We start from the raw sequence: 26,835 nt of genomic DNA, 5'->3' as shown, positions 1-26,835 counted from the left end.
ACTACAACCAAACAACTTAAAAACATAGAGAAAAAGGTACAAGAAGGGAATTATAACACTAGGGGAAAAAAAAAAAAAACAATGAATCACAAAAAAAGGCAGTAGTGGAAGCACTGAAGAAAAAAATTATAAGAAATGTAAAAGACAAAGCAAAATTACAGAAGTAAGCTTTTCCTTGTCAGCGGTTACTGTAAATGTTAAGGGATTAAATTCTACAACTAAAAGATAAAATTGATGGAATGGATAAAAAACATGATCCTGTCTATATATGCTGTGTACAAGAGACTCACTTGAGATCCAAAAATTACTAATATATGCAACAGCTTGTATGTGTTATTTGTGCAGATAAATGTGGGAATAATTGAAGTGTGTGGCGTCTTCTACCCCTCCACACAAGACACCCAAATAACTTAAGCAGTCTCCTCACGAGACTTTCACCCCACTCAACTCCACCCTGTTTGCATTTAGATCTTGCATTTATGCTAAAGAGTCTACCTACCTACCTAGCAGGGATCAAAGCCGTATCTCAAGGCTAGGATCTATGAATAGATTTCAGGTTTTAATATGAGGAGGAGACAGGGATAGGATTTGGAGGACTGGGGAAGTAAGAGTAGGACAAAAGGACCTTTGCTACACCTATGATAAAATACAGAATACACAACCTGGGAAATAAAAGAAGGGCTCCTGGAATATGGTTGTACTTGTTTTTTTTTTTTTTTGCACTTGCCCACACAGCTTTACAAATAAATCAAGGAATAGGCACCTGGCTCTTTTTTTTAGTCTAGAAATGCTGATTCTTGTCTTTTGAGAAATGAGTGACTTTCTCTTCTCGTAAACAACAAAGCAAAGCTCTGAAAATTATCTGAAAGACAGCAAGGTTCTCCCTTGATTAATTTTCTTATTTCCCCTTGTTCTTCTTACCAAATATGGAAAGCATGTGGTGTGCTTCAGTTTCAAATGAGAGCTGCTGGCTTGGATTCATGAAGGATTTTTCTTGTTACTTATTTTTTGTTTAAAGGAGAGGATTTCAGTTAAATTTTTTCCAATATTTTATTATGAAATTTCAAAGATACAGAAAATTTGAAAGAATTTTACAGTGAACATTTGTCTACCCATCACCTAGATTCTACAATATTCCATTGTATGGATGTACCACAGTTTAGCACTTATTGAAGGATGTTTGTGTTGTTTCCAATTTTTGGCAATTTTTCTTGTTACTTATTTCTTGTTTGAAGGAGAGGATTTCAGTTGAGTTTTTTCCAATATTTTTCAAATTTTCCAATTTTCAGCAATTATTAATAGAACCTCTATAAGCATTGATGCCCAGGGTTTTTATCTTTTGTTATTTAATATTTTATTTCCAACTTTTAAAAAGCAAACTCTGCAATGATTAGTGTATTAGTATCATCCATGACTTAGATTTTCAGGATTATTCCTAAAACTACATAAAAATACAAATGGAAAAAATGTAAGTCATAATTATTTAACAAAACAGCACTTCATCACAAAAGCGTGTAAAATTACAAGAATGCCACTTTAAAATACTGGCACTTTAAGATAATGATAATCTCAAAACCCACAAAATTGTCAAATTTCCCTAAACTGCTAAGCAGAGAAGAAGCTGACTCTAATAAATAAGTTTAAAGAAAAATCAAATTCAAATAAATTGAATACTTCATACTGAGATGCAAAGCTTAAATGTCTTCTTTCCTCACATCTGTTCGATTTATAAAGAGGTAAACTGCACTATAGGAAAATATACCCTATTTTAAATCTGACATTGTCATTTTAAAAGCTGGCCCAATTAATTAGAAATACTTTTAATGGAGAGTCTCAAGTTTCCTGAGCAATCCATATTTAGAGAAATGGGAAAAGACCTTTACAGCCAGCACTCTCAGTTTTCACTGGAACTAACATCAACAAAATAATATTCAGTATGGTGGTCTTGTATTTTAAGCTCATGCTTTTGGGGATACATTCTCAGTTCTTTCTCAGTGTAGGAACTGCAAGATATAACTACCACTACATGGTAAGAGGAGTGAAAGAATATAGAGTCCTCACGTAAAAATTAAAACATACTTTTCTATTAGTCCTTCAAAAACAGACTTTCAAAGTGTTTGATTATCATAACCCCTTGCTATGAGTAGCTTGTTTACTCTTCACTTTGTAAATATAAATGGGTTACATAAAATTTGTTATCAACTGATCAAGATTTGGGGATTCAGTTATGGATGAAAACGGTCTCAATTTAACTTTTGTTACTCCCATGATGAGAAGCAGGGTATCTAGATAAAACCTTTTTATCAGCTAGCTATATGAAAAGATAAACACTGTAATAATTCATGTGATACAAAATGGGCAAAAGCAAAAGGCTAGCTTCCCCCTCTGGAAGAAAAATTTCAGGCCTATGAAAAGGACAACAATATTAATTTTTAAAATTATATTTACTTAGAAGTATTTAGAATGTCAAACAAAACAGCTGCAACTTTTTTGCAATTAAAAATTAGCATTTAGTAAACAAAACAACAATTATTTTGTATAAGCTGCGTCAGAGAGAACTGAAGATGAAAAAAGTGTCATCCCATATATAACTAATTTGTGCTGTGCACCAACATAAACCCGCTTTAAATTTCCATGCCAATTTGCAACCCCCTTGCTGTAACAAGCAAGATTAGTGGCTATTGAAAATACTATCAGGACAGGGCTAGCTAACTACACATTTGGTAGTGTGCTAACTATACAAGAAAATACACTGTTTAGTTGTTAAATCTTACGCAGGCTTACATTTCAATTTTTTTTTTCTTTAAAAGGAGTGAATTGTGTACAGGGAGGTTAAATGCTTTACAGACAAGAAAGAGAAAAACTGCACTAGAACCAGCTTATTCATGATCATTTTCCTCCTCAACATCATCCTCTTCATCTTTCTCCTCTTCATTCTTTTTCTTGCTTTTCTCGGCCCCAACGGCTTTCTTTTTTGCTGCATCAGGCTTTCCTTTAGCTCCGTGTGCAGCGATATCCTTGTCATATTTTTCCTTCAGCTTTGCAGCCTTCCTTTCATATGGCTGCTTATCATCTGCAGCAGTGTTATTCCACATCTCTCCCAGTTTCTTTGCAACATCACTAATGGATAGGCTGGGATGTTATTTTTGATTTTTGGGCGGTACTCAGAACCGAACAAGATAAAGGCTCCAGAAGGCCTCTTGAGTGCGTTGGGATCCTTGAACTTTTTTGTTTCCCCTTCAGGAGGGATTTAGGTTTCATTTCTCTTTTGTGACAGGCCCCCCCCGACTTCGCCACGTCTTCAAATTTTTCTTTCTCTTTTGCAGACAGGTTTCCACCTCTCTGAGCACTTCTTAGAAAACTCTGAGAAACTAACTGAATCTTCTAGGTGCTACTTTTTGTGCTCCTCCTGGCAAGTTTGCACAAAGAAGCATATGATGACATTTTGCCTTTCAGCTTCTTAGGCTCTCCTTTGGCCATGTTTAGTTATTATTTCATCAGCGAGGCACAGAGGTGCCCAGTGTCCATCCAACGCTCCCTTGCCTGGGTGCTGTCTCTATGAAGCCCAATGTACTGAAATCCCATCTTATTTTTAACATCCCAAATTATTTAATATTGTTGTGGTGGGGTTTTTTAAAAATCAGTGGCTGTCTAGATTTCTACATAGATTAATTTATTTGTTCACTATGGAAGATTATATTTTCCAAGGATAGAGGTGACCATATCTCTTATCCCACATGCTCTTTTGCAGTGTGACCTTGCCACTCCTCTATGAAGAGGTGCAGTCTAATTCTTTTCTTCTTGAATTTGGGCTGGCCTTAGTGACTTGTATTAATCAATAGAATGTGGTAGAAGTGACACTGCGTGGATTCTGAGGCTAGGTCAGATTCTGAGGCACAAAAGGCAATACAGCTTCCACCTGGTCCTCTTGGAATGCTCACTTCTGAACATTCCCATGGAGAGGTCATTTGTAGGTGCTATGGTCAACAGTTTTCACTAAGTAGTCTTTGAGTTATCCCAGTTCATATGCCAGATATGTGAGTGAAGGTGCTACCAGAGGCTTCCAGCCCACCAGATTTGAGTCATCCCCAGCTATTCAAGACATTCCAGCCAAGGCCTCAGATACCATAAAGCAGAGCCAAGTCATTCTTGCTACTTACCTAGGTTTTTGTGTGAACAGAAGTTTTCATTTCTCTGGAGTAAATACCCAGGAATGTGTTTAAAAACAAAATTTCAACAAATTTAGCATAAAGATCTAATTGGATTTTATTAGCAATTCATGAATTAGGCAACTTTTTTTTTTTTTTTTTTTTAAGACAAGGTCTTGCTCTGCTGCCCAGGCTAGAGTGCAGTGGTGTGATGTCGGCTCACTGCAGCTTTTACCTCCCAGGTTCAAGCAATTCTCATGCCTTAGCCTCCAGAGTAGCTAAGATTACAGGAACACGCCACCACGCCTGGTTAGTTTTTGAATTTTTAGTGGAGCTGGGGTTTCACCATGTTGGCCAGGCTGATCTCGAACTCCTGACCTCAAATGATCTGCCCGCCTTGGCCTCCCAAAGTGCTAGGATTACAGGCGTGAACTACTGCACCCGGCCAAGGCAACATCTTATCTACAAGATAGAAAGGCACTCCACTGGGCACAGCAGAACAGTTGGTTTTTATAAGCTAGCTTAAGCAGAAACAAGAAAACTGATATCATAGCGTAAAAAGCAGATTGGTTAACATTAGGTTACTTCAGGTAACATTCCTTATAGGGTTAAAGCAGACAAGGCTTCCTTATCATACCTGCTCAGGTTGACTGGGCTCCTTAGGATTGGTTGCTGTGAATCTCCTGTTCTTTTCAAAAGTGGCCAGAGTTAAGTTCAGTTTGGTTACATGGCACTTAGTACAAGTGACTCAATTCTGCTTTGATCTGGTCTGTTGGGCCTAGTGCAGGAGCTCAGTCCAAAACAATGGCCTCCCTTAAATTCTATTTAACAAGCAGGATTACTCAGTCATATGGCAAGTGTGCGTTTAATTTAAAAAAATGCCAAACTGTTTCCCAGGGTGGCTGTACAGTTCTATATTCCCACCAGTAATATATGAGAGGTCCTGTTGTTTGCAATCTTCACCAGCACTTGGAATTGTCATTATTTTTAACTTTAGCCGTTCTGATAGTGTTCAGTCATAGCTCATTGTGACTTTAATTTGCATTTTGCTAATTGAAAATAATGCTGAAAATATTTTCATGTGCTTATTTTCCATCCATATATCTGCTTTAGTAAAATGTCTGTTTAAGATTTTACCCACTTTTAATTGGTTGTTTCAGACTGACTTTTAAAAATTCAAATCTGATAGTGTCCAACATCCCCCCTGCCCCCAACATGACATGAATTTTTCATTTTCTTTCCCGTTCTGTTTTTCTTTTTGATGTGCATTCACTGAGTTTTGAGAAATGCATATACCCATGCAAATCAAACCCCTATGAAGTGATACAACATGATCACCCTATAATGTCCCCTCCTATTCCCCCTTTCCAGCTATTTTCTGCCCCCAACCCCCTCAAATGTAATTCATGTTCTAAATTTTTCCACCATAGATTTTTCCTGATTTAGAAATGTATATACATGAAATCATACAAAATGTACTCTTTTGTGTAAGGCTTCTTAGCATAATGTTTTTGAGATTCATCCATCTTGCATGTATTAATAATGCATCCCTTTTTATTGCTGAGTGGTATTCCATTGTATGAGTAAATCATACTTTGTTTATCCATTATTCTATTGATGAATACCTGAGCTGTCTCCACTTTGGGCTATTATGAATAAAGCTGATATGAACAATCATATTCAAGTCTTTTTCTGGGCATATGTTGTCATTTATCTTGGCTAAATATGTAGGAGGTGAATTGATGAATCACAAGATAGCTGTGTACATAACTTTATAAAAAAACAGCCATATTTTTTCCAAAGTGTAGAAAAGTACTTCTATCATCCAAGATGCCTTTGGAATCTCTGACTCATGGGTTTCCCAGGAATAGAAGTGCCCTTTATTCTGGAAATTGTGGAGGTGGGATGATTCCCACTCCCTTCCTGTGTCAGAATGGATTCAAGAATATGTGTGCCTCTCCTAGCAGCTCTGTTCTCACAGCTGTCAGCCCTGGTCAGGGAGAGGCGGGGATGTTTAATTATAATGTTCCTGACAGTTTCTGAGCAGAGAGCCCAGTGCCTGCTGTGCCAACAGCTGAGCTTCGCCTGAAGCTGCCATACTGAAGACTCACCTCGCCATATCTGGCTTTTCCTCTGTAGGCTTGCTTAATGGCAAACAACTCTCATGTTTCCACTTGCTCAGTGCTGGTCAGGTGCAGGTTGCAGGCACACTCCAGCTTAAGAGGCTTGCATTACTTTCCTCATCCTACCATTGGGTTAGCTGCCAGTGCATGATACAGCCCAGTAGAGCCCAAACTACCTAAGAATTCAGTGCTCGACATAACCCAGGCTCTCAGAGTTCATCAGATTTGAACATACAGCTACTCACTGGTTCTACCGAAGTCCCTCTGGGATCCATTTATGTGTCTTCTGACTTGTTTCTCCTGTGGTTAATTAGGAGATCAGGGAAACAAAGATTGACTGACAGATAGGGCACTCTTATTTTTCCCTTTCCATAAATGCTCTTTACTTCTCCCCTGTATTAGTCCGTTGTCACGCTGCTAATAAAGACATACTTAAGACTGGATAATTTACAAAGGAAAGAGGTTTAATGGACTCACGGTCCAGCATGGCTGGGGAGGCCCCAGGAACTTACAATCATGGCAGAAGGGGAAGCAAACACGTCCTTCTTCACATGACAGTAGCAAGGAGAAGTGCAGAGCAAAAGAGGGGAAAGCCCCTTATAAAACCATCAGATCTCATGAGAACTCACTCACTATCATGAAAACAGCACGGAGTGGGGACTGCCCCCGTGATTCAATTACCTCCTACTGGGTCCCTCCCATGACACGTGGGGATTATGGGAACTACAATTCAAGGTGAGATTTCAGTGGGGACACAGAGCCAAACTATATGAGGGTGATTTAGAAATGTATATACATGAAATCATACAAAATGTACTCTTGTGTGTAAGGCTTCTTAGCGTTATGTTTTTGAGATTCATCCATCTTGCACGTATGAGGGTGATATGGTTTGGCTATGTGTCCCCATCCAAATCTCTTATGGCACTGAACACTTTCTTCCTTGTATTACCATTATTTGAAGTTTTTCTTTAGTTCATCTCGTCCCAGAAATTGGAAGTGATTTGTAAGGGTAAATCAAATATAAACACATATCGTATATTTAAAATGGAATTTTAAAAAAGCAAGGGTGGGGACATAAAATGGAGCCAGGAATGCTAATTTTGTGCACTTCCTAACCCTCTTAATAAATAGTGAGGGCCATAACAGAAGGAATGTGTTTTATTCATCTTTGTATTAATTGCAAGGCCCAACATATTCTTTTTTAAAAAATAGCTTTATTGAGATATAATTCACACACCACAAAATTCACACACTTAAGTTTAAAATTCAACAGTTTTTATTGTATTCAGAGTTGTACAATCATCATCACAATCCATCTTAGAACATTTTCACCACCCTCAAAAGAAACCAGGTACCCATTAGCATCATTCCCTGTATCACCCTACCTCCAGCCCCAGGCAGCCATTAACCTCCTTTCTGTCTCTGTGGATTTGCCTATTCTGGACATTTCATAAAAATTGACTCATACAATATGTGGCATTTTGTGTCTGGCCTCCTTCAGTTAGCATAATATTTTACAGTTCATCTATGTTGTAGCATGCATCAGTACTTGATTTTTTATGTCTGCATAATATTCCATTTTATGGATATATCACATTTTGTTTATCCATTCATCTATTGATGGGCATTGGGTTGTTCACAATTTTTGACTATTAGTAATGCTGCAATGTACATGTGTGTACAAATTTTTCTGTGCACATTTGTTTTCATTTCTCTTAGGCATATTACCTCAGTGTGGAATTGCTTGATCATATGGTAATCCTGTTTAATCATCTGAGGAACTGCCAGACTGTTTTCCAAATGCACCATTCCCACTACCAGTGTGTGAGGGTTCCAATTTTTCCACATCCTAGCCAATACTTTTTATTATCTGTCTTTTTTATTCTTTCATTTTAGTGAGTGTGAAGTAGTATCTCATTTTGGCTTTCACTTGAATTTCCCTAAAGACTAATGGTGTTAATCATCTTTTCAGGTGCTTATTGGCCATTCTTATATCTTATTTGGAGAACTGTTTATTTAGGTTATTTGCTTATTTATTTTTTTTTTTTAGACAGAGTCTCGCTGTCGCCCAGGCTGGAGTGTAGTGGCGCGATCTCGGCTCACTGCAGGCTCCGCCCCCCGGGGTTCACGCCATTCTCCTGCCTCAGCCTCCCGAGTAGCTGGGACTACAGGCGCCCGCCATCTCGCCCGGCTAATTTTTTGTATTTTTAGTAGAGACGGGGTTTCACCGTGTTAGCCAGGATGGTCTCGATCTCCTGACCTCGTGATCCGCCTGCCTCGGCCTCCCAAAGTGCTGGGATTACAGGCGTGAGCCACCGCGCCCGGCCGGTTATTTGCTTATTTTTAAATTTTTTTAAAATTTTTCAGTTTCAAGAGTTCTTTATATTTTCTGGATACAAGCCTTTCATCAGCGATATGATTTGCCCATCTTTTCCTCCATTCTGTGGATTATCTTTTCATTTTCTTCATGGTATCATTTGAGGCACAAAAATTTCTCATTGTGATCAAGTCCAAGGTATCTATTTTTGTTATATGGGCTTTTGATGTGTGTAAGGTATTTTGCTTAGCCCAAGGTCATGAAGGTTTCTCTGCCCTTTCTTGCACAGACTGGACAAACGAATGTTTATTTACAACAACAGCACTATTTGTTCAGCACTTGATTTAAGCTTGGCATCATGTGCACTTGCCAGAGGGTATTGATGTCAATAACAGCAACAATAATAGCTAACTTTATTGAGCTCTTACATGAATGATCTCATTTAATCCTCACAACAAATCTTTGAGGTAAACATGAGTATCTCCATTTTACAGATAGGGAAACTGAGGATCAAAAATATTATCTTCATGTGATGCATAGAATTGTTGTAGCCATCTTCTGACCATGAAAGAAGGCACTGATGTCAAGTTGTGGAGGACAGAAGAGAAATATAGAAAGGACCAGCTACCAAATTAAAAGCCAAAATAACATAATCAATCACAACATTAATAGCTGACATTTATTGAGCATTTTACGAGAGTTATTTGTTATCTCATTTAATGATCATAACACTTCCTTGTGAAAAAAAACCATATCATGGGGATCCCCACCATGTGGCTCAGATATGTTAAGTATTATGGCAAACTTTGTTGGTTTCTTTCACTTATTTCTCACTAACAGAACCCCATTTTTTTTTTACCTTCCTCTCATCAGCCATAATTTTCTGAAGAGACTGAATTTTCTCCCATTCTAAGGAAGTGAATCATGATCAATTTTACCCAATCAGTGGTCTCATTCCTTTTGCCAATAATTGTCTAAGGCATGGAAATGGAAGAAATCCTGGCTAATGACCTGAAAGGAAGTCTGCTGAGTGGCTCTTAGGAAATATTTTCATGGAGAATAAAAACACATTTGTTGGAAGAAATGTCCTCTCTTTTTTTTAAAATGGTTGGTTCTACACATAATGCCTAGAACATGTGTTATTTTGTAGCTCATGTGAGCAGGCACTGCTGATAAACTGGGGAAGAGAGAAGGGATATGTGAAAAGCAGTGGATCCCTGAAGAGCCACTGAATTAAAAATCTTGGAATTGCCCTACTTAGAGGCTTATTGTTTAAGCCACTCTTAGTTGTCCTTTCTGTCCCTGGCAGCTAAATTCATCCTGTCTGATCTAAATACATAGGTCGTAAATGGCTGAGTCAGGAAATCAAATCAAGGTCTGTCAGACTCCAAAACTCATGAACTTAATCCTCATACTAAATTGTCTCTGTTCAAATGCGTGAATTTTCAATGCAGGACTAAGAGCCTGTGATGTTACATCATATACATTTCTGTGGGGTGGAAATAATTTCATATTAGTAAATATGACATTTATGAGTTTGTCAACTGAAGAATGATGAAGTTCTCAAATTTGGAAAGGAGAGGTAATATTCTCTTCTCAGAGATGAGAAGTGGGCACCACACCCAAGCACCACACCTAAACATCACAAAAGTATGATATCTCTCATCTATTCTCCTAAGGGCTCATTTATCTTTCTAAAAAATCATTTAAATGTTTTTCAATAAATGCCCTTTCTCCTTCTAAGAAGTCATTTATTCTCCCAGAAATGCCCCTCTGCTCCTCCCCATCCTTTATTAAGATGCTATACAAGCCTCCAATTCTAACCTCCTTCTTGAGTCACATTTCTTTGTGAACCCCCATGTGGATGTAATTAAATTTGTTATTTTCTCTTGCTGATCTGTGTGTTGTCAGTTTAATTTTCAGGCCCCAAAACACTGAAATTAGAGGGTAGGGGAAAAGGTTTTTCTCTCCAACACTAGCCATCATAATGTGAGACAAACCAATTTAGCTCAAGTAGAGAAATCACAGAGATGCTTGGTTATGGAGGGCAACCGAGGACCCCAGCTGATAGCCAGCATCAACTGCCAGACATGTGAATGGACTAGCCTAGAGATGATTCCAGTCCCTGGCCTGTGAGTATTCCAGCTGAGGCCCAGACATTATAGGGCAAAGGCAAATTATTTTCACTGTGTCTTGTCCAAATTTCTTTTTTTTTTTTTTTGAGACGGAGTCTTGCTGTGTTGCCCAGGCTGGAGCGCAGTGGTGCGATCTCAGCTCATTGCAACCTCAGCCTCCCTGGTTCAGGTGATTCTCCTGCCTCAGCCTCCCGAGTAGCTGGGACTACAGGTGTGCTCCACCATGCCTGACTAATTTTTGTATTTTTAGTAGAGACAAGGTTTCACCATGTAGGTCAGTCTGGTCTCAAACTCCTGACCTTGTGATCCGCCTGCCTTGGCCTCCCAAAGTGCTGAGATTACAGGCGTGAGCCACCGTGCCTGGCCATCCTGTCCAAATTTCTAACCCACAGAATCCATGATAATAATGAATGATTGCTTCATGTTTCTAAGCTTTGGAGCAGTTAGTTATGCAGCCATAGTAACTGGAATAGGTGATACACACAAAAAAATTCAATAATGTGTCTGTAGGGTAATTTTTAAGTACAGGTCTATAAATCATGCCTATTATTAAATATCACCAACTATGGGCCGAGAACTTTATACTTATTATTTCCTCTAATTATTACAAATTGCCTACAGATTTGGCGCTATTCTTATCCACATTATATAGCTGAGTAAACTGAAGCTCAGTGAGACTAAGTAATTTGCTTGGGGTCATACAGTTAAAGTCTACACTTTTCCCACCACACCACGTGGTTTCCTCAGGAAGAACTATATTTTAAATATGCAATAAAAGATGGAATATCTAGGATTTGATTGCAGAAATATTACTCAAATTTCTGATGTTTATCCCTCTCAACTTCTATAAGGCTACTTTCACTAAGTGCCTGTAATTATTTCATTAGCTTCTAGATGGTTTCCCTGCTTTCAGGTTTTCAAGGTGCAAAGTCTTCCCATGGCCTGTACCACACTGAGATTCCTAAAACACGGGTAGTTTGGGTCTGTCTCTTACTGCTATCCTTGATGTAATAGCTTCATTAAAAATTCTTCCTTTTTTCTGAAAGGCCGAAGCAGAAAGGCCATCTCTTCAAAGAGCAGGATCTGCCACTTCTTATTTGTCTTCTCATTTCTCTCTTCCCCCTTGCACAGAGCCTGGCACGTAGGAGAAGCTCAGAAACTATTCGGTAGAATTAAATCTCTTGAGTACACTATTGTGTGGATCAGTTTTCTGCTTTCTTTCACTTTATGAACCACTTCCACTTTGCTTCATACAAGTATGTTTTAGACCAGAGATGATCCCTGGGACTAGCTATAGATGAGCAGGTACTTTCTGGAAGTTGTTTCCTGGGAATTAACTTAGGCCAGTGACCACAGACACCCCTCGTGCTCTTCTAAATGGCTGGAAAAGCTACAGAAGTATTCATATCCCCTTTGTTGAGGTAAAATAAAAATGTTATGTTTTTCTTGGTTTAAGTAAAATTTATGGGTAACACACTTCACTGCTCTTACACTTGCAAAATTTTCTCCCAGATGGTAGATAGGTTATATCTCATTTTAAAAATTAGTTCTTAATTATATAAATAATACATAAATTATTAAGCATTGTTCCCTTAACATCACTACTTTCCACAAATTATTTTTCTTCTTGCTGAAGTATATTCTCTAACAATTCTGAGGGTTTCTGTGGGTGGTAAGTTTTCTGGGTTCTTATATATCCAAAATGTCTTAATTTCTCCCTCCTACTTATATAATAGTCTGGCTCAGTATTAAATTCAAGTTTCAGCATTATTTTAACTCAACAGTTTGAAGATATTGCTCCATTGCTTTCCTGCGTGTGAGTTTGATAATGGAAAATCTGATGTCAAACAGATTCTTGTTCCATTGTAGGTGGTCTTTATTTTCTCTCTGAATGCTTTTAGTATTTTCATGTTATACTTGATGCTCTAAAATTTCACTGTGGTGTCTCTAATTTTAAGTCTTTTTTAAAAAATTACTTTTCTTGTTTTCATAAGTCATCCTGCTTGGCAATCAGAAGGTCCTTTCAATCTGAGGATTAATGATTTTTGTCTCTGAAGAGGTTTTTCTTTTTGGCTGTTCTTTAAATATTGCTCCCCATTCATTTTCTCCAATTTTACTCTATGGAACTCTTTTAGAAAAATGTGAAAATGTCTTGATTGGTCCTTCATGCCTCTAATTTGATCTATTATTTACATTTAAAAGTCTGTTAAGTTTTCATATTTGCCTATTATTGTTTTCATAATTGCTTGATCTTTCGTGGATGTGATATCTTTTCTTATCATTTTGAGTTTATTATCATTGTATATTCGTGTTCTTAGGACTATTTCTCTAGTGGAAGTCTTTTAATTTGTTGAGCTTATTGTCTATATTTCATAGGATTTTCTTTGTCTAAATGTTTGGCAAGTCTCTTATTATATGCTTCTCTTTGTAGTTGAGATATCGTATTATTAGACTGTCTGCTTCCTCTGGTTATGCAACTTATTTCAGGTAATAGGGGAAACAGACAGAGGTACTATTTTCAGTGAGAGTGAGTGAGATGGAGAACATGCCATAAGGAAGGGTACCTTGATGACTATATGTGCTTTGTTATTTCTCATGAACACTGTTATTTTCTTAGCCATTGCCCATCATCATCACCCAAGGCACTACCCTGTCTCACAGCCTTAAGCTCCTGTACTTATTGCTTTCACTTCAAGACAGATTCCTCTGTTACTGCTTGCTGGTCCATGTGGTGAGTAGAGGGATAAAAAGAGGCTGAGTTTTCTGGCTTTTCTTCCTGTGATACAAAGTGGCTACCTCTAAGACCACTGCTTGGTTCTAGGTTTCACCTCTTGGTCTGGAGAACTCTTGAGATAATTTCACCATCTATCAGAATACTCTCCCATGTGTGCCCTGTGTTGTGGTTCCTTCTTCAATCACAGCCTGTCTACTTCCTGTCCTTCAGATTCTTCCCAGTTTTTGGCCCACCAACAGTGATTTAAAGCATGCCTATATTTAACATTTTTTTCTTTTGTATTAGGTATAAGAGAGCCAGTGAAAAAACTATAAATAATAGGGGCTCAAGAAATGTATAAGCTTATTTTTCTGTGCCTTAAACAACATTTGTAAGGAAGTTCTCCAGGGCTGATATGGTTGTTTTGTAATCACCAGGCTCCAGTTTATCTTGTTGCTCTGCCATTCTCAATACCTGGCTTCCACTTCCTGGTACAAGGTGGCTGCTTGGGCACAAATTACGTCATTCATATTTTAACCAGCAGGAAGGAGAAGAGGATGAAAACAGATGCGGTTTCGCTTTCTATGAATATTTCCCGTAAGTTGTACGAGATACTTCTATATTCTCAGTCTGATATATATATCCTTTATATGTATCACACCTACTACTAGGTACTTTACATCTGAGTCTAAAGTCCAGATTGTTAAGTTCATTCCACAATGCCAGTGGTTCTCAACATTGGCTGTACTTTAGAATCACCAGGGTAGCTTTGAAAAATAGTAATGCTTGAGACCACACCAGATCAATGAAATCATAGTTAAAAGTATTTTGTAAAAGCGTCTCACCTGATTCTATTGTGAAGCCTGGGTTAAGTACTACTGAGCTACACTTTATAAATTGTTTCTCTTTTTGACTACTAAGCTGTATGTCCTTCTGCCACACATTTCTCTGAGTAATTAATTGCTTACACTGTTTTTACAAGTCTGTGTAATTTTTAAATTATTTTGGAGAAGTACAGAGAAGTACCTTATTTCATATTTGCTGCAAGTTAAGAAAAAAAACTATGAAGAAATATATCAGACATTATAAATGTTACACATTTGAAAATTAATCTATGTAATAAACCATATTAACAGAATAAAGAAGAAAATCATATGATTATATCAATGGATACAGAGAAAGCATTCAATACCCATTCATAATTTTAAAAAAATTCCTCAGAAAACCCTAGAAATAGAGGGGAACTTGCTCAATTTGATACAGAACATCTACAAAAGGGCCCTTTACAGCTAACATCATACTTAATGGTAAAGACTGAATGCTTTCTAGCTAAGATTAGAAACAAGTTATGGAAGTCCATTCTCACCACTGCTACTCAATACAGCACTAGAGGTTTTAGCCAGTGCAATGAGGCAAGAAACAGAAATAAAAGGCATTGAGATTAGAAGGGGAAAACTAAAACTATCTCTATTTAAAGATGATATGATGATCCATATAGAAAATCCCAAGGTAATGACAAAAAACTCCTGAAACTAATAAGTGAATTCAGCAGGGTGGGAAGATACAAGATCAACATACACAAATCAATTACATTTTTAGATACTAATAGTGAACATGAGGAATGCAAAATTTAAAATACAATCCAATACATAATCTTTTAAAAATGAGATATTTAAGTGAAAGTCTAACAGAACATGTATAGGACATGTACGCTAACAATTACAAAATACTAAGGAAAGAAATCAAACCAAAATGAATGATGAGGCACATATTGTATATGGATTAGAAGATTCAATACAGTCAAGTCTCCTCAAATTGGTATATTGGTTTAACACAATTTCTATCAAAAATACCAGCAAGATTTTTTATAGATATAGGCAAGATTATTATAAAATTTATATGGACCTAGGATAGCCAACACAATTCTTAAGAATAAGAATAAAATGGGAGGAATCAGTATACCCAATTTCAAGAATTATTATGTAGCGACAGTAATCAAGACTTCGATATTGAAGGAGGCATAGATACATAAATTCATGGAATAGAATAGAGAACTCAGAAATAGACTCACACCAATATATCAAACTGATTTTTGACAAAGGTGCAAAAGCAACTCAATGGAAGATATTTTTTCCAACAAATGGCGCTAGAGCAAGACATATGAACAAAAAATAACATGTGAACAAAAAAAGAACAAAAAATACGAAGAAAAAATGACACATGAACAAAAATTATAGACAAAAGATATGAACCATAACCTAAGCCTCACACATTATACAAAAATTAACTGCAAATGGATCATAGGAATTAGGTAAAACATACATTTATAAAAATTTTAGAATATAATATAAGAGAAAACTTTAGGATCTAGACTTCATGAGGGGTTCTTAGGCATGACAACAAAACCACAATCCATATAGGAAAAAATGAATAAATTAGCAGCTTCTGCTCTGTGAAAGACCATGTGAACAGGATGAAAAAATAGACTATAGACTGAGAGGACATGTTTGCAAACAACGCATCTGACAAAGGACTCATATGAAGAACATATAGTGAATTCTCAAAACTCAAAATCAGAAAAAATAAACAATCCCATTGGAAAATGGGTAAAAGGTCTGCTTGCTTCGGCAGCACATATACTAAAATTGGAACGATACGGACAAGATTAGCACGGCCCCTGCACCAGAAAGTGGGAAAAAGGGACAGAGTCATTTCACCAAAGAAAATATGTTCAACATCATTAGACATTAGAAAAATGCAAACTTAAATCACAACAAGATATTACTGCACATCTATTAGAACGGCTAAAGAAAAAAATGACAGATGACGCTAGTGAGGATGCAGAGAAAATGAATCTCTCATACACTGCTGGTGGGAATGTAAAATCTCACAGCCACTCTGGAAAACAGTTTGGCAGTTTCTTATAAAACTATATATTGTAATTACCATATGACCCAGTAATTGCAATCTTAGGCGAAATTTTCATTTCCAGAGAAGTGAAAACTTATGGTTGCACAGAAACTTGTATACGATTGTTCACATAGCTTTATTTGTAGTAGCCCAAAACTGAAAACAACCAAATTGTCCCTCAATAGGTGAATGTGTAAACAAACAGTGGTATATCCTTACCATGAAATACTATTCAACAATAAAAAGGTATACAACTGGGATTTGTCTCAAGAACATTATGGTGAGGGGAAAAAAAGCTAATCTCAAGAGGTTACATGTTGTATGATTTCATTTACATAGCTTTCTCAAAATGATAAAATTACAGAGCTGGAAAACAGATTAGTGGTGTCCAGGGGTTAGGAATGATGAAGGAATGGAGTATTGGGTGTGACTAATAAGAGGTAGCAATAGCAATCCTTGTGGTGATGGTATAGTTCTATATTTTGATTGTGGTGGCAGCTCCACTTAATATATACACAAAATAAAATGACATAGAATTATATATATTTTGCCAATATCGAATTCCTGATTTTGATATCATACTACAGTTTTCTAATTTGCAACCGTTGGGGGAAATTGAGTGAAGGGTACATGGGCTTCTGTACTATTTTCCCACATTTTGTAAATCTAGAATTATTTAAAAATAAAAAGTTAAAAAATGTACAGAGAAAACTAGATGGACCACCCATATACCTACCACTGAGTTTTACCCAATCATAAAAATTTGCCATATTTAAACATTTCATTTTTAAATTAACATACAATAAAATTGATTTTTTGGTGTACAGTTGTATGAACGTTAACATATGTACAGATTTGTGTTAACAACACAATTAGAATTTGTGTGAACCACAATTAGAATCAAATACACTTTTGTCACCCCTCAAATCTCCCTTGTGCTATCCTTTTGTAGTCACACCTTCCCCCCACACCTAAACCCTGGCACACACTGCTATGTTCTTTGTCTCTATTGTTTGTCTTTCTAGAATGCCATATTAACGGAATCCTACACTATGCAGTCTGTTGAGACTGACATCTTTTACTTAGCATAAGAATTTGAGAGTTATCCAAGTTGTTGGGTTTACCAGCAGTTCATTGATATTATTGCTGAGTAGTAGTCTATTGTATGGATGTAGCTCAGAGTGTTTATCCGTTTATTTGAGCTGTTGAAGGATACTTAGGCTGTTTTTATTTTTCTGCAGATTATGAATAGAGTTGCTCCAAACGTTTATGTATAAATTTTTGTAAACAGTTTTTCTATTGGGATACAATTCACACACCATACAATTCGCTCCTTTAAAATGCACAATTTAATGAGTTTGAGTATATTTATAAGGTTGTGCAGCCATCACTAACTACTATATAATTGCAGAACATTTCAACAACTCCCGAAAAACCCATACCCATTAGCAGTCACTCCTTTCTCCCTACCGCCAGTCCAAGACAACCACTAATGTACTTTTTGTCTCTATAGATTTACCTGTTTTAGACATTTCATATAAATAGAGTCATATAATGTGCGGCCTTTTGTGCATGGCTTCCTTCACTTAGCATAATGTTTTCAAGGCTCATCCACGTTGTAGTATGTATCAGTAGTTTATTCCTTTTTATGGCTAAGTAATATTCCATTGTATGGATATATCATAATTTGCTTATCTGTTCATAAGTTGATGGACAGTTGTTTCTACTTTTTTGGCTATTATGCATAATGCTGCTATGAACATTTAAAATTACAAGTTTTTATGTGGACAGGTGTTTGTGTTTCTCTTGATTATGCAGAATTAAATGTAGAATTGCTGAGTTATGTTGTAACTCTGTGTTTAATCTTTTGAGAAACTGCCAAACCATTTTCCAAAGTGGCTGTGTTAATTTATATTCTCACCAGTAATGAGGGTTCAATTTCTGCACATCTCCATCAATGCTTGTTATTGTCTGTATTTTTTTAAATTCGTCACCCTGGTAGCTGTGAAATAATGTCTCACTATGGTTTTGATTTGCATTACCCTGATGGTTAATGGAATTGAGCGTCTTTTCATGTGCTTAACGGCCACCTGTATGTCGTCTTTAGAGAAATATCTATTCAAATCCTTTGCCTGTTTTCAAATTGGGTTGTTTGTCATTTTATTGTTTAGTTGAAAGAGCTCTTTATACATTCTGGACAGAAGTCGTTTATTAAATATATAATTTGCCAATATTTTCTTCTATTATGTATGTTGTCTTTTTCTTTTATTCATGGTGTCCTTTGATGCTCGAAAGCTTTAAATTTTGATAAAATCCAATTCATATTTTCTTTAGTTGTTTGTGCTTTAGGTATTATATCTAAAAATACCATTGGCTAATCCAAGGTCAGTTACAAAGATTTATAACCCTGTTTTCTTCTAAGAGTTTTAGTTTTTAGTTCTTACATTTAAGTCTTTGACTCATTTTGAGTTAATTCGTTCATATGGTTGTAGTGGCATTTATAACCTTCTATTTCCACTACATATTCCATATTGGCTAGGGATTTTTGTTTTTGTTTTGCTTGTCCGTCTGGGTTTTTTGTTTGTTTATTTACCCTGTAGCATCATCCCAGTTTTTATTTCAAGAAAAACTGAGCCTTTGATAGTTTGCCGGTATTGGATTGCTCTAACTTTCAAGTGGTGGAGATACCATTCCCTTTGGAATTAAAAACCATAACCATACCAAGTTCAAAGTTGCAGGGAGTGAAGCAACTTTTTTTTGTGAGTGGGTCATTAGGTGTAATAATAATTGATGCCATCTCTATTTCCATTCTTTGATAGCCTGGCTTTAAGAGAAATATTGGTAGCTAGTTCAGAGCACAACTATATCCATAGAGCAGTACTTCAACTTCACAATGTGTAGCCTCCCAGTTAAGGCCATAAACTGATTCAGTGTTAGGTAATGCACCATTCAATAAGGCTAGCTGCTTCTGAGAGATGGCATCCATGGTAAGATCTGTGAAACCCTTCAATATGAGGCTACTATCTCACTTTTTTGGCTGACAAACGAATTATTTAATTAGAAAAAATGTTGCAAAGGTACTGTGATGATAAGACATTCAGTAAATCCACGGATGGTGGTATGGCAGAAGCCTTGTGGATAGCCAATGTGAGCATGTATAAAAAATAGTTGTCTATTCCATTGAGGGCAAACATCTGTCTCCCAAATGATAGTTGTAATTTTATTGTTACCAGGTAGGCATATGGTTATACTGGGTTATGGTTCCAAATTAGCAGCTCAGCAGTGGTCTCTGCTAGAATAAGATTGGGAACTCACCAGTGGCTGTAGCCAGACTAGTTTTTTGATAAGAGGAACCTCATGTTATTTAGCTATATGCATCTTCCACCCTTACCATCATGGACGTTTTATTCATCAGCCATATTGACCAAGCTCTGATGTAGCTGGGCAAGGACATCTGCAGATAAAATGTCTACTTTCTCAAAAAATTTTAGGACACCCGAAGTCCTGATGTTATATATCAGTTCTATTTGAAGAGGAAATGCTGCTGTGCATGTTCAGCTTTATGTCCTGGCAGATCAAATAAAACCCACATACGGCGGGAAGCTTGGGTTCCAGGGTCATTCTGTTTCCCATGGTCAGGCATTAAATTCTTACCTAGAACACACAAGAAAATCAAGAGCGACTTTACAATATAAGAGGCTTTTCTTCAAAACCTTTGAGGGATGGGGAGGGGCTTACACAAATGATTCTCCTATTAAGACTTGCCACCATCTCTATATAACAACCTGAGCTGCTATAGATATTTTTGAGCACCACTGGATCTATTGGGTCATAAAGCCCAAGTGTCAGAGATAACATGAACCCTGCAGGTTCGATCAGTATTATGTCCATTGGGATGGTGTGATGATCGAGGTGCCTAGATTAAGCTAGAGATCCAGAAAACTGGTAAACTGCTGAAATAAGACAATAAGCATGTACCGATGTCAGAGGGTATACTTAGGATATATAGTAAGGGTAAACAGATGAAAGTAACTTGTTTTCTGTTTTATGGTTATTGAGTTACAGAAAATGTTCGATTGGTAACTCCATATGAGGCTCTAAGACCTGTGTTTATTTGGTGAGGTAAACATATCCTCTTATGTTGGATCAGGACATCCTAATGGTATAGCCACTATTAAGGGTTTGTTCAACGATTAAAGTCCTACGTGATCTGAGTTCAGTGAACCACTTATCAATAGGACTGATAGGAGGATGATAGCTAGGATGACTTCATATGAAATTGTTTGGGCTACTGCTCACAGTGCTATATATATATATATGTGTGTATCATATAACTTTACATATATATTTTTATGTATAGCTGTATTCAGCCATTCTTGCATTTCTATAAAGAAATACCCAAGACTGGATAATTTATAAAGAAAAGAGGTTTAATTAGCTTATGGTTTTGTAGGCTGTACGGGAAGCATAGCTCCAACGTTAGCTTCTGGGAAGTCCTCAGGAAGCTTATCATCATGGCAAAAGGGGAAGTGGGAGCAGGCACTTCACATGGCAAAAGCCGGAGCAAGAGCAAGAGAACAAGAGAGCGAGAGAACAAGAGAGCGAGAGCGAGGGAGAGAGAGAGAGAGAACACGCATGCATGAGTGCATTGGAGGGGAGGTGCCACAGACTTTTAAAAGACCAAATCTCAGGAGATCTTACTATCAGGAAGACAGCACCAAGTCATGGGGGATCCACCGCCACTATCCACATACCTCTCACCAGGTCCAGCATTGGGGATTACAATTCAACATGAGACTGGGCAGAGACAAAAATCCAAACTATATCAATATCTATGTGTCATATATAGATATCAGGACACTAACTTTCTGTCAGATATTTAAGTTTCAAATATCTTTTCTCAGTCTATTATTTATTTTTTAATGTTTAAATGCTGCCTTTTGCCTTTAGAAGCTGTAAATTTTTATGAAATCAATTTATCAATATTTTCTTATAAGATCTCTGCTTTCTGTGTCTTAAGAAATTCTTTTCTACCATAAGGATTTAAAGGAAACCTTTTATGCTTCCTTCTAAGAATTTTAAAGTTTTGTTCTTTATTCAGGTCTTTAAAACATCTGGAGATTATTTTTATGCATAGTGTAAGGGGAGTATCTAATTTGATTTTTTTCCATATGAAAGTTAATTGACTTAATACTATCTATTGAATACTCTATGCGTTCCTTACTTTATACAATTCAACAAATACCCAAACCTACTGTGTGTTAGATACTGTTCTAGGCACTTAATTATGCAATATTAAAAATATAGACAAAAGTAGTCCTATTGGTAATGTGAATTATATATATCATTAAAGCTGTTAGAATATTCCTACCCTGTTGAAGCTTATATTATACCTTCAGGAAATATGTAATTAATAAGTATATTACATAGTATGTTGGAGGTGATAAATGTTATGGAAAAATAAAGAGAGTAAAAAAATTTTGAACTGCTAGGTTGAGAGGGAAGGTTGTAACTTTAAATCAGGTAGTCTAGGTTGGTCTTTTTGAGAAGTCGAGCTTTGGGTGAAGACTTGAAAGAAGTGAGGGAGTTGGCATATGAATATTCGGGGGATAATAAAAGTTAATACTTATACATACTATGTGCCAGGGTCTGTTCTAAACACTATACATATATTTGCTCATTTAATCCTCATAACAACTGAGAATGTTACTGTTATTATCATCACCTTCATGTGACAGACGGGTGAAGTGAAGCACAGAGGATTAAGTACCTCACCAAAAGTCCCTAGCTAATAATTAGTAGAATCAAAATTTGAACCTAGGCAGTCTGGCTCCAGAGTCCATGCTTTTCCCACTATCTTATGATATAGCAAGTTCCTGTTTATGCTGATCTCTGTTTTGTTTAGTTAATCTTTGTCTGTCCTCCAGGCCAACACCACACTATCTTCATTACTAGCTTTATAACAAACTTTTGTAGGGCAGATATTAGCTTCTGATTTCTTCTGATTTTTTACAATGATCTTGGCTACTCTTAGAGTTTTATATTCTTCCACAAAAATTTTGAAGTAATTTTTTGAGTTTCACAAGAATTCGTGTCGGGGCTTTTATTTATTGGAATTTCTTCATATGTATAGATTACTTTGGGGAGAATTGATACCTTACAGCATTGCATCTTGTTATCCATGAGCCTGGTCTGACTTTACATTTATTAACAGGTTCTGTTATGTTTTTCAGTAGTTTTATGATTTTCTCAATAAAGGCCCTATGCATAAACAATCTTGTGATATGAGATGTGAGTCCAGGGGAAAAGTACATCTTTAAATATGGAAGTCAACTTTGAAGGTCAAGAGCAATCCAACCTCACTTCCTGTTTGCTTACTCTGTCCCACACTGGATCCTACTCTTTGTGCTTCTGATTGGTAACATAAACTAAAAATTTTTTTGGTATTTTGTGTGTGTGTGTGTGTGTGTGTGTGTGTGTGAGAGAGAGAGAGAGAGAGAGAGATGGATGAGAAATTTCTTGACCCTGCTCTTTAAGCTGAGTTTGATTAACCCAGACTGCAGTATATCAAGAAAGATCTAATCCCTTCTTCATGATTTTTGCAAGACGCATAGTCCTGTGCTATCTCCTTTCCTCAGTGAGTCATCAAGCCCCTCAGGGGCAGTGATGGATGTTTCCTACACTGTCTTGCTTGTGGTACAGGGCACATGGTAAGTAATCAAAAGGTCGTATTGCTACATTTCCAACATGGAGTTGCTATTCTTTTTCTTAAATCACTTCACTCCATTAAGCCCTCAACCGTGACTTTCCCTTGACCTTCAAAGTTGATTTCCATATTTAAAGATTTACTTTTCCCCTGGACTCACATCTGAGACCTTCTCTTTGCCAATGGCCTGTTTCCTCTGAAGAAGTGAGAAAGAAGGTCTTGGTAAGTAGCTGAGAGTTCTTTGAGAAGAAATATCTTTGTGAGATGATCTAGTCCAGTTTTTGCAAAAGCTTTTTATCCCTGCAGAACATTAGTCCATGTTCTGGGGCGACCAAAAAGTTCTGAGCTTTAAAAATAAGTGGAAGCCCTGTATACCAAATTGTTTTCTTTTTGAGACACATTTTATAGTTTATATTAAAGGCCTGACAAGTTTTATGATAAGCAAAACTATCTTTGTTTAGCGCATCACTTTTCAAACCTTTTTGACCACAGATCTTTTTTTCCTGTTTTTAAGGAACACCTATTAATGCCCACATATCTCAAACAAGGAAATATTGATCCTGCCTATCCCTCTGCTCTCTAGTATATATAAAGCAAACAAAGTCATTTATCCTAGGCTGTCTCATAAAGACATTTTGCAGCTTCCACAGTAGCATTGCAAAGCCTATATTATGAGGAAATTTCCTCTGAAATACATTCCAAATGGTTTGCGTTTAAGTTTTATTATCCCATCCATTGTTGTGTCTTCACCAGAAATAAAATGATTTTTAGTTCTGATGCAAAATTAATTGCCACATATTTACTGAATGCTTATGATGTGCAAGAAAGAAGTTTTAAGACATTAGCCTTCTTGGAATTTCCATATTTCCCTGCCCTTATTCCTTGATTTTTCTTTGGCTCTAGCCTGAATAATGTTAATTTTTCATGAGGTTGCCACAAGGTAAGGCAGCAACACATGGAAGAAAACAGGGCAGACACATGCATTCCCCTGAGGTACTTGTACAGTAACCAAGAAATCAGCAGCAAGATGTTGGGGGGACTTAACTAGGTAGGTTGCACATTTGAGGCTGTCCACTCAACTAACAGACAGCTCCAGGCTTTGCTGATTCACACCTTTCACAGAAGAAAGACAACCATATATTTTATCCCACTTGGCGGCAGCTTACAATAAAACACATGCGCAGAAAATGCTTAAATATAAAAGATCAACAGCACTATATAAAAGGAAGGGTTAATTATACTAGGAATCAGCTATGAAATAATTACTGAGCATGCTATTAGCTCTGAGCTTCCTGGAAGCCAAGCAAAAATAGAACCATGATAGTTCAAGGCTGCTACATATTGATGCATGCAGCCTCAATTGTGAAGATGGTAGCATCCCCCTACCCCATTTAACCTTTTACCTTTCTCTTTTGTTTTATAGTTCGGCCTGATCTAATTACTTCAACTTGGATGCTTCCTTGAGTTTTTTTTGTAACATATTTTATATAAAGAAGTCAGCTAGTGACAAATAAGCAGTTTGAGGAGAAATCTGTTAATATTTATTTTGTAGCCATCAGATTTACTTCACACAGAAAGGTCTTTGGGTTGGGTTTGAAATTCCAAACTCTCAAAGGTAAATGCCACATTAACCTTTCATTAACCAAATTCTTACACCAAGCTGATAGATTTGGGATGTCCTTTTTACTTCTATCTTCCATAATATTCTAAAATTATTTTACCTTGTTTTGTTCCTATCCTACTTCCTCTTAGTCTACTTTGTTGACTTCATTAAAAAACAAAAAACAAAAAACTAGTTGTTGGATACTTGAGCTAAACTGCCTTAAAGAATCTGCAGATTTGATTTTTTTTTCTCTCAAGAGGGTAAAAGGAAGAGAGCTACAATTTCTAAGAAGCCTGGCTTTGCTGTCTGAGTCTGGCCCCCAGGCAGATTAGGCCAAGATTTTGGCCGAGTGAAATTGCCAATTTTCTAAAAGAAAGGACTAGCACATTGCTCATTAGAGCATTCTGATTTTGTCTGCGCAATCTTTTTGCTACCCTGCAATTTCCTGTTAGTTATAAATGAAACCTTTCTAGCTGTTAATGCAGCCTGTGAATTTTTTTAAAAGCATGTAATTAATCATAGCAGGTTGGGGGGATTCACTAAGCCTGAGTTACATGGGAGAAGCTGGACAAGGCACTAGGACCTAGAAGGCATCTATCCACCCTGGCAGGAATTTCTTGCTTGGAGCTCAGACAACAAAGGCATAGAGAGATTGGTTTTCTTTCTCTCAGCATCTCCACCCAACCAGCAGAAAACCGGTGAGTGGGGCTTTTAAGTGATTTTCAAGAAGAATGTAACAGATGTCAAACGGGAAAAGCACAAGGCAAAGCCTGCTCTCTCTGTCTCTCTGTCTCCTCTTCTCCTTTTTTGCCTTATTCTATCCGATTTTTTCCCTAAGCTTCTACCTGGGATTTTCCTTTGGAAAAGTGAGTTTGATGTTCCTTTGTTTTCACTGTGATGTTAATTTAGAATAATACTCCCTCTGATCCTAAAGCAAAACAAAGCCTTACTGGCACGCCTGGGGAAATGTTTGCTACTTGCCTTGAGGAGGTGGGGTCTCTTACCACTGCAGGTTGTCTGACAGAGACAATGCTGAGCTCAGCATAGGTCATGGTGACATTGGAAAAAAGGGGGAATTGAGCCTGGCAAACCCATTAGGCACCAGTCTTTCTTATCTCTTGTCCTCCTGGTCCCTTGCAAATATATTGATGTGGCAGTGTGTAGCAGCTGAGCCCTGCTTGCTTTGTGAGTCCTTTTATCCCCATCTGTGAGATGCATGTTAATAGTTTGGCTCTTAGGATGTCACTACATTTGCTAGCATTTGCGGCTTCAGTTGTATTGGGTTTCATGTTTTGATTGTTTGGGGTTCTTGGTGGGGGAGGGGGTTCAACAGAAGGGAGAAAAGCAAAGCCTGACAAATGACCATCTTTCCTCAGCTAATGCACCTGGGCAATATACAAGTTTGGGGTGAATTGCCTGCTGTGAGGGTAAAATGTCACTTCAATTAGGGTAGAAACCCAGAACAATGAAAGGTGTGCTTCTTTCTAAAGGTCCCATATGCCGTTCGGAGACTCATTTGTGAATCTTTCAACAATTAAATTATTCCGTTAAGAGGTGTTGCTGCATCAGTGGGGAGGGGGTGGAGCACCTGGGGAAAAAAAAAGGATTTTGTGAACAAATGGAACCGGGGGAAGACAGAGCTAATAACTTGTTAAATAACTTATTTTTCTAATCCTTTTTCCCCCCAGCTTATTTCTTATGAATGTCGGATAGCTGCACCAGCTTGGTGGGGAAAGGGTTTGATGAATAGCACAAAGACACTGGCTGTTCCCTGGAGGCTATCCCTTTAAAGGAGAATCTTAGTTTATTCTGGGGGGAGGGGATGCACACATTAGAGTAGGAAAGAGGGCTTGGAATAAAATGAAAACACTCCCCCTTCATAGTCATTGTACTGAAATGCAAAGACTGCTTCCTAAGCTGGAGATGCTAACCTTGGCTAGCTCCTTCTGTTCTCTTCAAGGGGAATTTTGTCAGGCTATGGATTCATTTACAACTGTTAGTCATGTGGGCATGTGTGAGGAAACAGATGCCAGTTTTAATGTATTTAGCCCGAAGTTACAATTTGATAGGAGCCACTGTCAGTAAGTCTCAGGATTTTCAGCTATTTCAAAATCTCCCCTTCTCCTCTGTCTGGAACAGTGCCAAGAGTGCCTCCCTCTCTATCTCTTACTCCCAACCCC

The 26,835-nt window shown here is 37.2% G+C and overlaps 1 protein-coding gene and 2 pseudogenes across 5 annotated transcripts in view; 2 read left to right on the top strand and 1 right to left on the bottom strand.

Annotated features, from left to right (window-relative positions):
- Positions 1–2,879: 2,879 nt before the first annotated feature.
- On the bottom strand, positions 2,880–3,480 carry LOC129475376 (high mobility group protein B1-like; annotated as a pseudogene).
- Positions 3,481–16,055: 12,575 nt separating this feature from the next.
- Positions 16,056–16,150, top strand: LOC129476550 (uncharacterized; annotated as a pseudogene).
- Positions 16,151–25,291: 9,141 nt separating this feature from the next.
- Positions 25,292–26,835, top strand: part of DCX (doublecortin) — a 118,882-nt gene continuing 117,338 nt past the window's right edge. For 3 of the 5 annotated variants that reach the window (XM_063634322.1, XM_055268262.1, XM_055268260.1), the window contains exon 1: positions 25,292–25,353. Coding sequence is in view for 1 of the 5 variants with exons in the window: in XM_055268259.1 (XP_055124234.1) it covers positions 26,516–26,736 (221 nt within the window). In the remaining 4 variants the exon portion in view is untranslated. Of the gene's footprint in view, positions 25,522–26,343; positions 26,737–26,835 lie in introns of those variants that run through there. The other 2 variants (XM_055268261.2, XM_055268259.1) reach the window with 2 other exon arrangements.

The sequence above is a fragment of the Symphalangus syndactylus genome, chromosome X (assembly GCF_028878055.3).
Source record: "Symphalangus syndactylus isolate Jambi chromosome X, NHGRI_mSymSyn1-v2.1_pri, whole genome shotgun sequence".
In the NCBI taxonomy this organism is placed as follows: domain Eukaryota; kingdom Metazoa; phylum Chordata; class Mammalia; order Primates; family Hylobatidae; genus Symphalangus; species Symphalangus syndactylus.
This window is presented reverse-complemented; position numbering and strand designations above follow the sequence as displayed.